This window comes from Medicago truncatula, chromosome 6 (genome assembly GCF_003473485.1).
Source record: "Medicago truncatula cultivar Jemalong A17 chromosome 6, MtrunA17r5.0-ANR, whole genome shotgun sequence".
NCBI lineage: Eukaryota > Viridiplantae > Streptophyta > Magnoliopsida > Fabales > Fabaceae > Medicago > Medicago truncatula.
Window position 1 is genome coordinate 22612345 of NC_053047.1, and position 11063 is coordinate 22623407.

The following is an 11063-nucleotide window of genomic DNA, read 5'->3' on the forward strand; positions in this document are numbered from 1 at the left end:
ATTATTTATGGAATACTATCTAACCCCAGTGGTCGTTTGGTTGACCACCTGCCTATTTGTATGAATGAGTAGACAACTTGCATGATTGATTTGCTTTTGCTTGTGAGTAGCTTGAAGACTAGCTTTGAGGCTACCTCTTTTTCCTTATGCTCGAGGTCTAGTTTAGGGCTCTGATTAGGGTGTCAGATTTATGTTATTATTTTTGTTTTGTCGAGACTTGCTGCTCATTTATATTTGAGATTTGAGATTTTATTTGGTGATGAATTATAAGACCTAAGTCATGGTTATTGAGAATTGTTTATGTTGTTGAGATAAATTTGTATGATGATTGGCCGCTGCGAACTTTTGAACGCATAGTTATGCATCTTTTTCTCTATATTTCAATCTAAATAAGTGATTTTCACATAGATCTAGATTTTTTCTTTGTGATTTCATCATCTAAGTGTGATGGTTTGTTGTTCGTAGTCTTGTGCGGCGCTGTTTGATTTCACGTCTTCTTGTGGTGTTCATTTGATTCATATTGAAGATCGATTATTCAATCAAAGATTTGGGCGTCAACGTTGTAGATCCGTAGGCCATGGATATTCCGGTCACTTTAATTTTATCATATATTTTTGTAGGCATCATGCCGTTATATGCTATTAAATTGGATTCTGTGAGTATGTTCACAAATTCATCCTTTACATTTTTAGTGGTGTTGAATGATGTAATCTATCGATTTGAATGAATGAATATCATTTTGTTTTTGTAAAAAAAAAAAAGTTATGCATGTTTGAATTAATTGAAGATGTAGCATTTAAACTCTTTTGAATAATTGTATTATTCGCATAATTTATTGCGTTAAAGGGGTTTAGGGTGTTAAAAACTTCATCCTACATTTAATTTTTAACAAAATGTATACACAAAATTGACAATTATCATTCTATTGAATTATTAGTTATCAAAAATATCATTTATCCTTTTTTTTTTGAAGGAAAAATATCATTTATACTTAATAACTATTTTTTATGCAAGCAAATAACTAAAATAAGAAGAAGGGTAATAGTATTTAAATTTTTACTATAAAGTATGCCTCTCTTAAAGCAAACTAATAATTGAGATCACAATATAAGGAAAGACCTCTGCAACGGTAGTTCTCCCACTTTTGTACTTTTGTCTAAATTGTGGACATTAAAGAACTTGGAAAGAGACATTTTTTTCGTCCCATTTGATTTTATAGCACTATAGCATTCTCACCATATAAACAATATTAATCATTCAAATAATACATTGCAGGCTAAAGACACATTCACGCAGCTGTATTATATCATATCACTCACGAGATTCAACTTCAAAAAGGTTTTCCCAATTAAATGATCTTTTTCTCTCTTTTTTTTTGTTGGTAAATTATATTTTTTTCCTCCTTTTCTTATTTCCATCTTTTTTATTAACATATATGATAAAAAGTCCTTTTTTTTTTTAATTAAAAAAGTTACAAATATTTCTCATTCCCATTCTTGTCAACTCAAATTATTCCACAAACAACACAAGACAAGAGAAAATTCACAGGTTCATTTCTTTTTCTTTGTCATTGTTTGTTTTCTTTTTGATGAATGTTTTCAAAACAAATTCCAAATTTGCTATTTAGACACGACATCATGTTTTTTGACATCTCAGCTGCAATCATGCATTTTCTCATGACATGATTGCATTTGTGATCTCTTTTCAATTGTGATTCTCTTCAATTTCTAAATCCTAAAAATTATTTTCACTCAGTCTTCAATTTAAAAACTTTCTTAATCTTCATCTATATTTATTTCTTTTCTTTTTGTTATTCAGCCATCATTTTACACAATCACAACCACAACCTCAAGAACAAAGTCACAATAGCCCAAAACTCAATGACCCAATTGAAGAACCATTTCAAAGTTTGCATCTTTTGGTATTCTAACTAACAACAAGCTCAAAACATCAAAAGGGTATGTATGAAATTTACAACATTAACATGTTTTGTCACAAAAACAGAGTATCCATGAGATTTAACAACGTTGTTGTTGTTTTGCAGGGAGAGAGAACTACAGATCGGGGCAAATTGGTAATTTTGAAGGTGTACGTTCATGAAATCGTTGTCGAGATTCACCGCCGTATTGGTGTTGCCGGTGGTGTTAATCGTCGGCGCGTTGGTGTACGCGCGGTTTCTCGAAACACCTGTGAGTAATTTTTTTGCTTTGTCTCAAGCAACATTGATTTGATTGGTTCATAAAGTTTGCTATTTTTTAACGTTAGTTATTTGTTTTGGAGTTTATGGTTAAAAACAGACATAAGAATTGCTTGGTAACTGAAAATTTCTTCCCCCTAGGTATTAGTGATTTGTCACCTCTAAAGTAACTTTATTTTTTAGATTAGAAAATCTCTAAAGTAACTTTTTTATTTTAGTGGATAAATTGAAAAAGTTTCTCATTTTAGATTGAGTAGTGATAAATTGACAATATTTTTTGACAACTTTATAGATAATTTTTATTTTCTCTCTTTTTATTGGTCCAAAACAATAGAGAGAGAGAAAAATGGAGAGATAATAAGAATATAATGTGAGTATGAGAGAGAAAGTTGTCAAAAAATTGTAATAAAGTGGTTGTACAAATATCATTTCTCTTTTAGATTATAATCTTTGTCAAACAAAATACAAAAAGTTTCATATCATGGAATTGACACCACAAAAAGTTTTTTTTTTTTTGCGGTGGTTGAGATTTAAACTCCAGATCTTATAAATATTAGTCTCTACTGACTGCGTTAAGTTCATGAGGACATAGTAGGAATAGTTTATATATAATTGTTTAGACTCATTTAACTGCTAAAACATATTTTATAATTATTAATTTTGTTCTAAAATGTGCATGGTCAAAGAAACAACAATGAGTATGTTTAGATAATAGTTTGCAAAGTATATAGACTAAATTGTTGTGTTTTCATAGTTTAGAGATTGCATGATGAAGTTGAGAGATAAGATTGTTAGTGTATTTTCATTGTTTACGAACTATTAATGGGATTTTATATGAGCCACTTAATAGAAACGCTAAATAGTTGAATGAAGAACAGCTAGGGGATTTTTAATTGATTTCAATTTAATAGTTTAAAGATGAATTTGAAGAGGACACGAAATTTTTAAAGATCAAGAGTGTACTAGAAGTTCAGTGATTTGGTATAGTTAGGTAGGTTCGGCAAACAAAATAAAACTGTAAAAAGTCAACAATATCCTTTTCGGCAAACATTAAACAGCTGTGCACAAGAGTCAATAGACAAAGATGTGACTTGACCCAAAAACACAATATGAGTTGAATTGTCAACATATTCAGCTGTCCAATAACAATTCATTGTTCTCTCAAAAAAAAAAAAATTAAAAAATAAGAATTCATTGTGTTATAAGAGAAGAGAAATGATATTTGTACAACTATTAAATAATTTTTTCTCTTATATTTACATGATGTATTTATCTTCTCTTTTCTTTTTTTCCCCTCTATTGTTTTTAATCAATGAAAAGAGAGACAAATAAAATTATCACAAAAATAGTCATCAAATAAATATTCAAATATCATTACTCTTTTTTCAAACACACGTCTTTTCTTCAAAATTACGTTACATAATATGATTTCGGATGCTCTTAGATGATCGTCCATCCTGTAAGATTTGATGCAGTAGACTATGTAATTGCCCGCAGATGATAACCACTAAATGATCGGAGCATGAGAGCATCTATGTTTATGCCATCAAATCGGGTGGTATAAATGAACCCTGTTTTCCTTCAAAAAAATAAATGAACCGTATTTAATTGGGTGTCTTAAATTATTTCACACTTCACAGTTATTTAAATAACTCAATTATATATTTTAAATATTTATACTACTCATCTAAAATTTTACGATAGGTCTCACTAGATTTAAAATAACCAATCACCCTCTAACATGCATGTGTTACTTGTGATCTACATATATTTTTATTCTAACACAAACATAAATCACTACCGTCAGGGGAGCTCCAAGAACGGCAATGAGCCAAACGTCCAGGACCATAAGAGACTTAAACACCACACTCTTATCCAATCTTAAGGCAATGGATTTATGGATTCCCTCTCTTATATATCCTTTGTTTCTGCTATTCTTAGTCGATATGGGTCATAATCACTCACATTTGATTACTCAACAGATAGCTCTACCAGAAAACGGTGACAAATTTAAAGTATCCATTCAAAGACAAATTTAATATATATTTGAAACAAAAACGCCCCTCATAAATTAAATTAAAGGGGAATACTACTAGAATAATACTTGTTGATAGTGGTATGTGAAAGTAAACTTTGCTTCATTGATGGGGCCAAAACACGAAACATGAGGCAGTGTTTTCGCTTTAGGGTTCTGAAATATGTTTAGGGTATGGAAAAGTGATTTTATTGCTACTAGATATTTCTAAGACCTAATGAGTGCCGCTGGTGTCGGCCAACGAAACATAGAAAATTAAACATTCTAAGATCGATAGTTGAAATATGAAGATGTTTGAATGCCACGTGTCCTTTTGTGGACATACGTATGACTTTTACGTCCCACGTTTTTTTCGAAGGAACGACCCACGTTAGCATTGTATTTTTCACCCCAGTTGACGTGTGGTATTGCCTTCCCTTTGATTTTAGAATGTGTTTTAGGTTATCCATAAACTTAACTCCGTTGATGGATATTACATATCTTATATGTTTGAATCTCAGAGTTTCCGCGAGCTTAATTTTGTTGGTAGAAATATTGCATAATTTATGCAGTGGTCGGAATTCGAACTCCAGACACCCTACTTATCCACAATTAATCGTGTGAGCTGTAGTTATAGTCATTAGATAAAAACAAAAATGTTTGAACCTCAGACACTCTATTTATGTAAGCTTTAATTAATAGACTATTTGACAAAAAAAGAAAGAATGTGTTTTACGTTTTTCAATTGATTTCTCGTAACGATAATTTTATTAGGTAAAGTCTATATTCGATTAATGGTAATTTAATGGGTTAAATTTATATAGAGCTATGCTTTGACTGGGATTCTATGAATGAACAACGTGATTGAATTAGTTAGACTAATTATTTCTTGGTTGGATATCGAGTTTAAATATTTTTTATTGTAATTTTGCACTACTTGTTATACAACGTTAATTAGATTTTGACCCATGCATAATATTAATAACTTCTTTTTAGAGGTATAGTATAAATAGTTTTTTTTAAGGGATGATATCATAATATTAATAGCTTGTTTCGTACATATACAACTATTGGATTAAGCCCTTAAACAAACTATTGGAATAAATTAGATAATATACTATCATTATAGAAAGCAAATTTTTATTATTATTATTATTATTATTATTATTATTATTTTTATTATTATTGTCCTATTTTAGACATAACATTTAATGTCTTATTTATTAAAAAATTATAATATTTAAGAGGTTAAAATAGTCTACACAAGCCTAAAAAAACTCTATATTTGCTTCTTGTTGGTTTGTTAAAGTATGATGATGCATTTAATATTTCTTTCCTTTTTTGAAAGAGCGTTTGAAGTTGATTACATTCAAAAAACAATGAGCATTCATTCAATTAGCTAGTGTTGCCAAAATAATGTAGAGTAACGGCAACGCCACTTTAATTAAATTGGGGAGATCTAGTTGGGTAGGGTTTATTAGTGACGTAGATCATGTCCCTTTCATACACTCATATTCATTTCATTTAGTAATTCATTTTTCATATTCTAATGTAGGGTCATTTTCTATCATTTAGTATTCATTTCTCATATTCTTTTTTTTTTTTTTACGTGATTCATATTTCGATCTATGTAGCCGATCCAACTTAAGTGAGTAATGCTTAATTGTTGTTGTATGAATATATATTACTCCCTCCGTTCCTTTTTAAGTGTCATTTTTGGAGAAAATTTTTGTTCTTATTTAACTGTCACTTTTAAAGTTCAATGCAACATTAAATGTTGTTTTATCAATATTATCCTTAGTTGTTTTTTTTTTTGTTGATAGACGAAATGACAAAGTCATTATAAACTCACACACACAAGTGGAGGAACCGGGGTTCGAACCCCAGTCATGAAATCCGGCCTAACAATTTCGACATTTTTGCTAGTTGAACTAGGACTTCTGGATTCCTTAGTTATTTATTGTGGAGAGAAAAATATATGAAATGGATATTAAATGAATAAGATCGTTATAGTAAAAGTATAGTTTATTGTATCAAACATAGTATCAATTGTCGATTATCTTGGTTTGTGTAAAATGTCAAAATGTGACAATTAAAAAAGAACGGAACTAGTATTCTTTATCATTTTTCATATTGATTCTACTACTATCTTCACAATTTTTTATTTGATGAGATTTATAATGTATATAATAACATTAATGTGTCTCTATGTGTAGGAGGTTTTCTCCGTAGTTTCATCTAACGAACCAATCCTAACAAACAAAGCATACGATGAAACACCAAAAAAGCCCCTGAATCAAATAGATGAAACACCAAAAAAAACCCTGAATCAAATAGAGATCCCATTAAACTGCAGTGGACACAACCTCACTGGAACATGTCCCACAAACAATAACCAAATCTTAACAAACAATCAAGACCATTCATCTACTTCCACGTGTCCCGATTACTTCCGTTGGATCCATGAAGATTTAAGGCCATGGGCCCACACAGGAGTAACAAAGGAAGCAATAGAGAAAGCACAAAAAACAGCAAATTTCAAGTTAGTGATACTAAAAGGAAAAGCTTATTTAGAGACATATGAGAAAGCATTTCAAACAAGAGATACTTTTACTCTATGGGGGATCCTACAGTTGTTAAGGAAGTACCCTGGAAAATTGCCTGATTTGGAGCTTATGTTTGATTGTGTTGATTGGCCAGTTGTTCCAAGTGATGAATATAGTGGACCTAATGGTGTTGATCCACCACCACTCTTTCGTTATTGTGGTAATGATGCAACATTGGATATAGTTTTTCCTGATTGGTCCTTCTGGGGATGGTAAGTCATCAAAACTTATTTCACAAATTTTTCGGATCCTATTTCTCTAAGGTCGTCTTGTCAAATCTCGACTATCGGGTTAACCTATAACTTGATTCAATAGTCGAGATTTGATGGACGACTATGAAGAATCTTAGCATGTGTTTAGAAAATGTCAATTACGCGGCATGATCGCACACTTGTCATGCATCTTCAAATAGTAGCTTCAAAATATCACGGTGGTTTTTGCATTAGGTCTCAAGAAAACAACTCAAATGCTAAACCAAACATAGGATAAGTAGTTTTTGTAATTAGTAAAATATGACTTATTTTGATTAAACTTGGCTAAGTTGTTAGACAAATAGGATATAATGTATGATTAAAATACCAACAATAGATTGATTCAGGTAGCAAGGGACTTGGGTCCTTAAGCTTGTGATCAGAGGTTCGATTTTTGCTGATGTGTATAGAAAAAATCTAGTTCGTACCAATATCATGGTAACTCAAGAGAAAATGCATCATTAAGATTTTATTTAACTTAATAATTTTGAGTAGCTACATTCTTGTGTACACTTATAAACAAGATTAGTTTTGAGAGGTTTCCGAAGCTTTTATAAATCAATGAGGTCCAATATATCTAAACACAAAACCAATTATTTTTAAAAGATTTTTGAGTCTAAAATGATGTTTAATGTGTGCCAAATAGAGATTGATTGTTTTTTGTGACAATGAGGTTTAAGCAAACATATGGCATATGTTGTGGTTTAATTGATGATATAGGCCTGAAACCAACGTAAAGCCATGGGAAATTTTGTTGGGAGAACTGAATGAGGGCAACAAAAGGATTCCATGGATGAAGAGAGAACCTTATGCTTATTGGAAAGGGAATCCAAGTGTTGCTGAAACAAGACAAGACCTCATGAAATGCAATGTTTCTGAAAAACAAGAATGGAATGCTCGTTTATATGATCAGGTATTTATCGAGTGAATAGGCAAAAAACCCCGAAGGTATTTTTGGTATAGTTTAACAAATGGAAGTTTTGTTTCAGGATTGGGGACGAGAGGCACAACAAGGGTACAAGAAATCTGACTTGGCAGGTCAATGCACCCATAGGTATGTCCTTAAATTTTACTTTTAACTTTATTGAACATGAAGTTAGCTCCTATGTTTGAAATCTTGAAGTTATAATATTTCATAATGTTTTAAATCAATCATGATATATTTTGTGTAGATACAAGGTTTACATTGAAGGTTCTGCTTGGTCCGTGAGTGAAAAATACATCCTAGCATGTGATTCTCCCACTTTACTTGTGAAACCTCATTACTATGATTTCTTCACAAGAGGGTTAATTCCAGTGCATCATTATTGGCCTATTAAGGAAGATGATAAGTGCAAGTCCATTAAGTTTGCTGTGGATTGGGGCAATAGTCACAAGACAAAGGTAATTAATCTATTTTTTGTTTATTCACTTGTGTCTCAATTGCATGATATAGTTCTCTTGAAGTGGAGAAACACATTTTAAGTATCATTTGCAAATCTTACAATTAAACTCAATAGGAAACTATGTTTTTTAAATGATAAAAAAAAAAATGTTTTTCTCTATTCAAGAAGATCATATTTTATCCAAATAATTGCTCCATGACATGATGATTATATTAGTAAATAGAACATGATCATTATAATGGAAAAGTGTGTCTTTGTCCAACACTAACACTAAGACATGTGATTACATTCAATTAATTTTTTTAAATTTTTATCGGTGTCGACGTATCATGTGTGGTGTCTGTGTTAGTGTTTCGTAAGTTATAAGCATTGTAGAGTCTTTTGGTTTGAGAAAACATTTTAGCTTTCATTTACTTTTAGCATGTTTAGATATAGTAGGATGGTCTTGGAGAACAAGAACAAGCTTAGCATGTTTCCATCTTTTACATAATTGCATAACCTTAATGGAGGAGAGAATTAACATGCTAAATATTTATATTCACTTTGTTTCAATGTTCTGTCTTTTTTCTTCATCAGGCACATGATATTGGAAAAGCAGCAAGTAATTTCATTCAAGAAGAGTTGAAGATGGATTATGTGTATGACTATATGTTTCATCTCCTAAATTCATATGCTAAACTCTTTAGGTACAAACCATCTATAAGTGATAAAGCTGTTGAACTATGTGTGGAATCAATGGTTTGTAAAGCAGAAGGTAATGAAAAGAAATTTATGATGGAATCATTGGTCAAGGGTCCTTCAAACACAAATCCATGCACCATGCCTCCTCCTTATGATCCTCCATCTTTGCATGCACAAATAAGAAGAAAGCAAGGTTCAATTCAACGAGTCGAATTCTGGGAGACAAGTTATTGGAAGAAACAAAATACGAAATCTTAATGTATATTTTGATCTTCGAGTTCTTGTCCAAGTGAACGATGCGCAGATCGTATGAGTGTTGTAAACCATAGGATACCGAGTTTGATTACTTAATCATCGTAACAAGAAAAAAATGATGACTGTCATCATTATTAGAGATTAATGTTTTTCCCTTCCCATATAGAGTTCGTTTGGGTAGATATAAATTTAGTATACACCTTGTCTCATATAGTTTGCTAAATAAAATGTATCATATTTGTAATAATTATGAGTTTTTTTTTTTTTTTCTTTTTATAAAAAATAGTTGATGACAGGTCATCTTACGTTATTTTTAGCATGGTTTTCAGTCATTTTCAATAGGTTTTAGCAGCAAAATGAAGGAGTGTTAGAGCGATTGCTTATGATTTCGGGACTTTTGTAATGTTTTCTATATTTGAGTTTGTAATTCTAGTTTTCCCGTTGTTCATCGGTGTTTTTCGCGAACAAGAAGGGCTAGTTTTGGTTATTATAAGCATGATCAAACTAGAAATCTTACGACATGTTGTGGAAAGTTTTTCTAGAAAAATAGTGAGAATTCATCAAATCCATAGGTTTTTTTTAGAAACAAGACGAGTCCGTATGGCATCTTTCGACAAACAAAGGAAAAAGTAAAGATAAAACGCAGTAAATGCAAGTAAAAAACTGGACCATCAATATATTCCTAAGGACCTATAAGTCCTCCCAAAGGGTCTAAAAACCCTCCAACAGGTCTCAGCGCCCTCCAAAATGGCTCTAAGGCCCAAGGCGCGCCCTTCCCAGGGCACCGCCTTAGATGCTTCAAGAAGACTCTAGAGCTCGGCCTAAAGACCTACTAATGAGTCAATAATTAGTCGTTTTAGTATAATATTTAGTTTCGTTTTATTTAGATTCAAGTTTATTTTATTTAAATATTATTTCCTTTTAGAGCTATTGTACTTCAATTGCATATTATTATATTTCAGGAACGAATATTTGATGGATTGAGTCTTGGAGTAAGAGAAAGAGGATTAGGAGCTGATTCGGGTTGAAAATACGAAAGATTGAAGACAAAAATATGTTTCCCCAAGTCAGAAGCTTGGCACGGCGAATGCCACCAGTTGGCACGGCCGTGCCACCCCCTAGAGCCTCTTTTGCTGCTTTTGCTTCATGATCTAGCTGCCAGTTTTGACCGAAAAGCCCGTGGTTTCTTGTGGAACATTCTATTGAATAGTTGCTTAGGTTTTAAGTCGACATTAAGACTATAAATAGAGTAGCTAGCCATCACAAATATTCATCTTTTATTCTTGGAATTCAATAAGTGACAATTGTCTTTCTTAATAAAAGTTATTTTCTTTTCCTTTACTTTCTTGTTATTTACTTTTATGATTTTCTTCTTCTTCTCCATGTCTACGATGAACATGAGTGAGTAGTGTAACACCCCAACTTGGTTTTTCTTTGAAAACTTGAATTCTTTGGAAAAATGTTAAAACGATACGAACTTTGTGAAATTTTGGAATTTATCGGAATTGGCCTATGAAACGTATATGTATACGCTACTGCACTCATATATGAATTGTGTGTATGCTTAGTTGAGGCATTTGAACTTTTTTACTTTGAATTTTGGTGTAACAATCGGAAAAATGCTAATTTTCATAAACTTATACGAACTTTATTGGGATGAATTTTCTTGATCTA

The 11063-nt window shown here is 31.5% G+C and overlaps 1 protein-coding gene across 4 annotated transcripts; it reads left to right on the forward strand.

The window, feature by feature from the left end:
• The first annotated feature begins 1186 nt into the window (after positions 1-1186).
• LOC25479619 (protein O-glucosyltransferase 1) lies at positions 1187-9746 on the forward strand. 4 transcript variants are annotated; one of them, XM_024774784.2, is made up of 8 exons: positions 1189-1338; positions 1819-1958; positions 2045-2189; positions 6428-7029; positions 7789-7981; positions 8058-8122; positions 8241-8451; positions 9030-9746. In XM_024774784.2, the coding sequence occupies exons 3-8, from the start codon at positions 2097-2099 to the stop codon at positions 9390-9392; spliced, it is 1527 nt and encodes a 508-aa protein (XP_024630552.1). In that variant the 5' UTR covers positions 1189-1338; positions 1819-1958; positions 2045-2096; the 3' UTR covers positions 9393-9746. The 4 variants fall into 4 exon arrangements, with proteins under 4 accessions (XP_039682528.1, XP_024630552.1, XP_013443435.1 ...); XM_013587981.3 differs by lacking the exon at positions 1189-1338 and adding an exon at positions 1394-1548; XM_039826594.1 differs by lacking the exon at positions 1819-1958 and having other exon boundaries at positions 1187-1338.
• Positions 9747-11063: the final 1317 nt, after the last annotated feature.

What these genes read in the sequence shown, in the direction of transcription:
- LOC25479619 (XM_039826594.1), top strand. Translation starts at nt 2,097, where the DNA reads ATGAAATCGTTGTCGAGATTCACCGCCGTATTGGTGTTGCCGGTGGTG. An exon ending in ATGCTCGTTTATATGATCAG is followed by an intron (nt 7,982 to 8,057) that starts GTATTTATCGAG and finishes GTTTTGTTTCAG; the next exon opens with GATTGGGGACGAGAGGCACA. An exon ending in GCAATAGTCACAAGACAAAG is followed by an intron (nt 8,452 to 9,029) that starts GTAATTAATCTA and finishes TTTCTTCATCAG; the next exon opens with GCACATGATATTGGAAAAGC.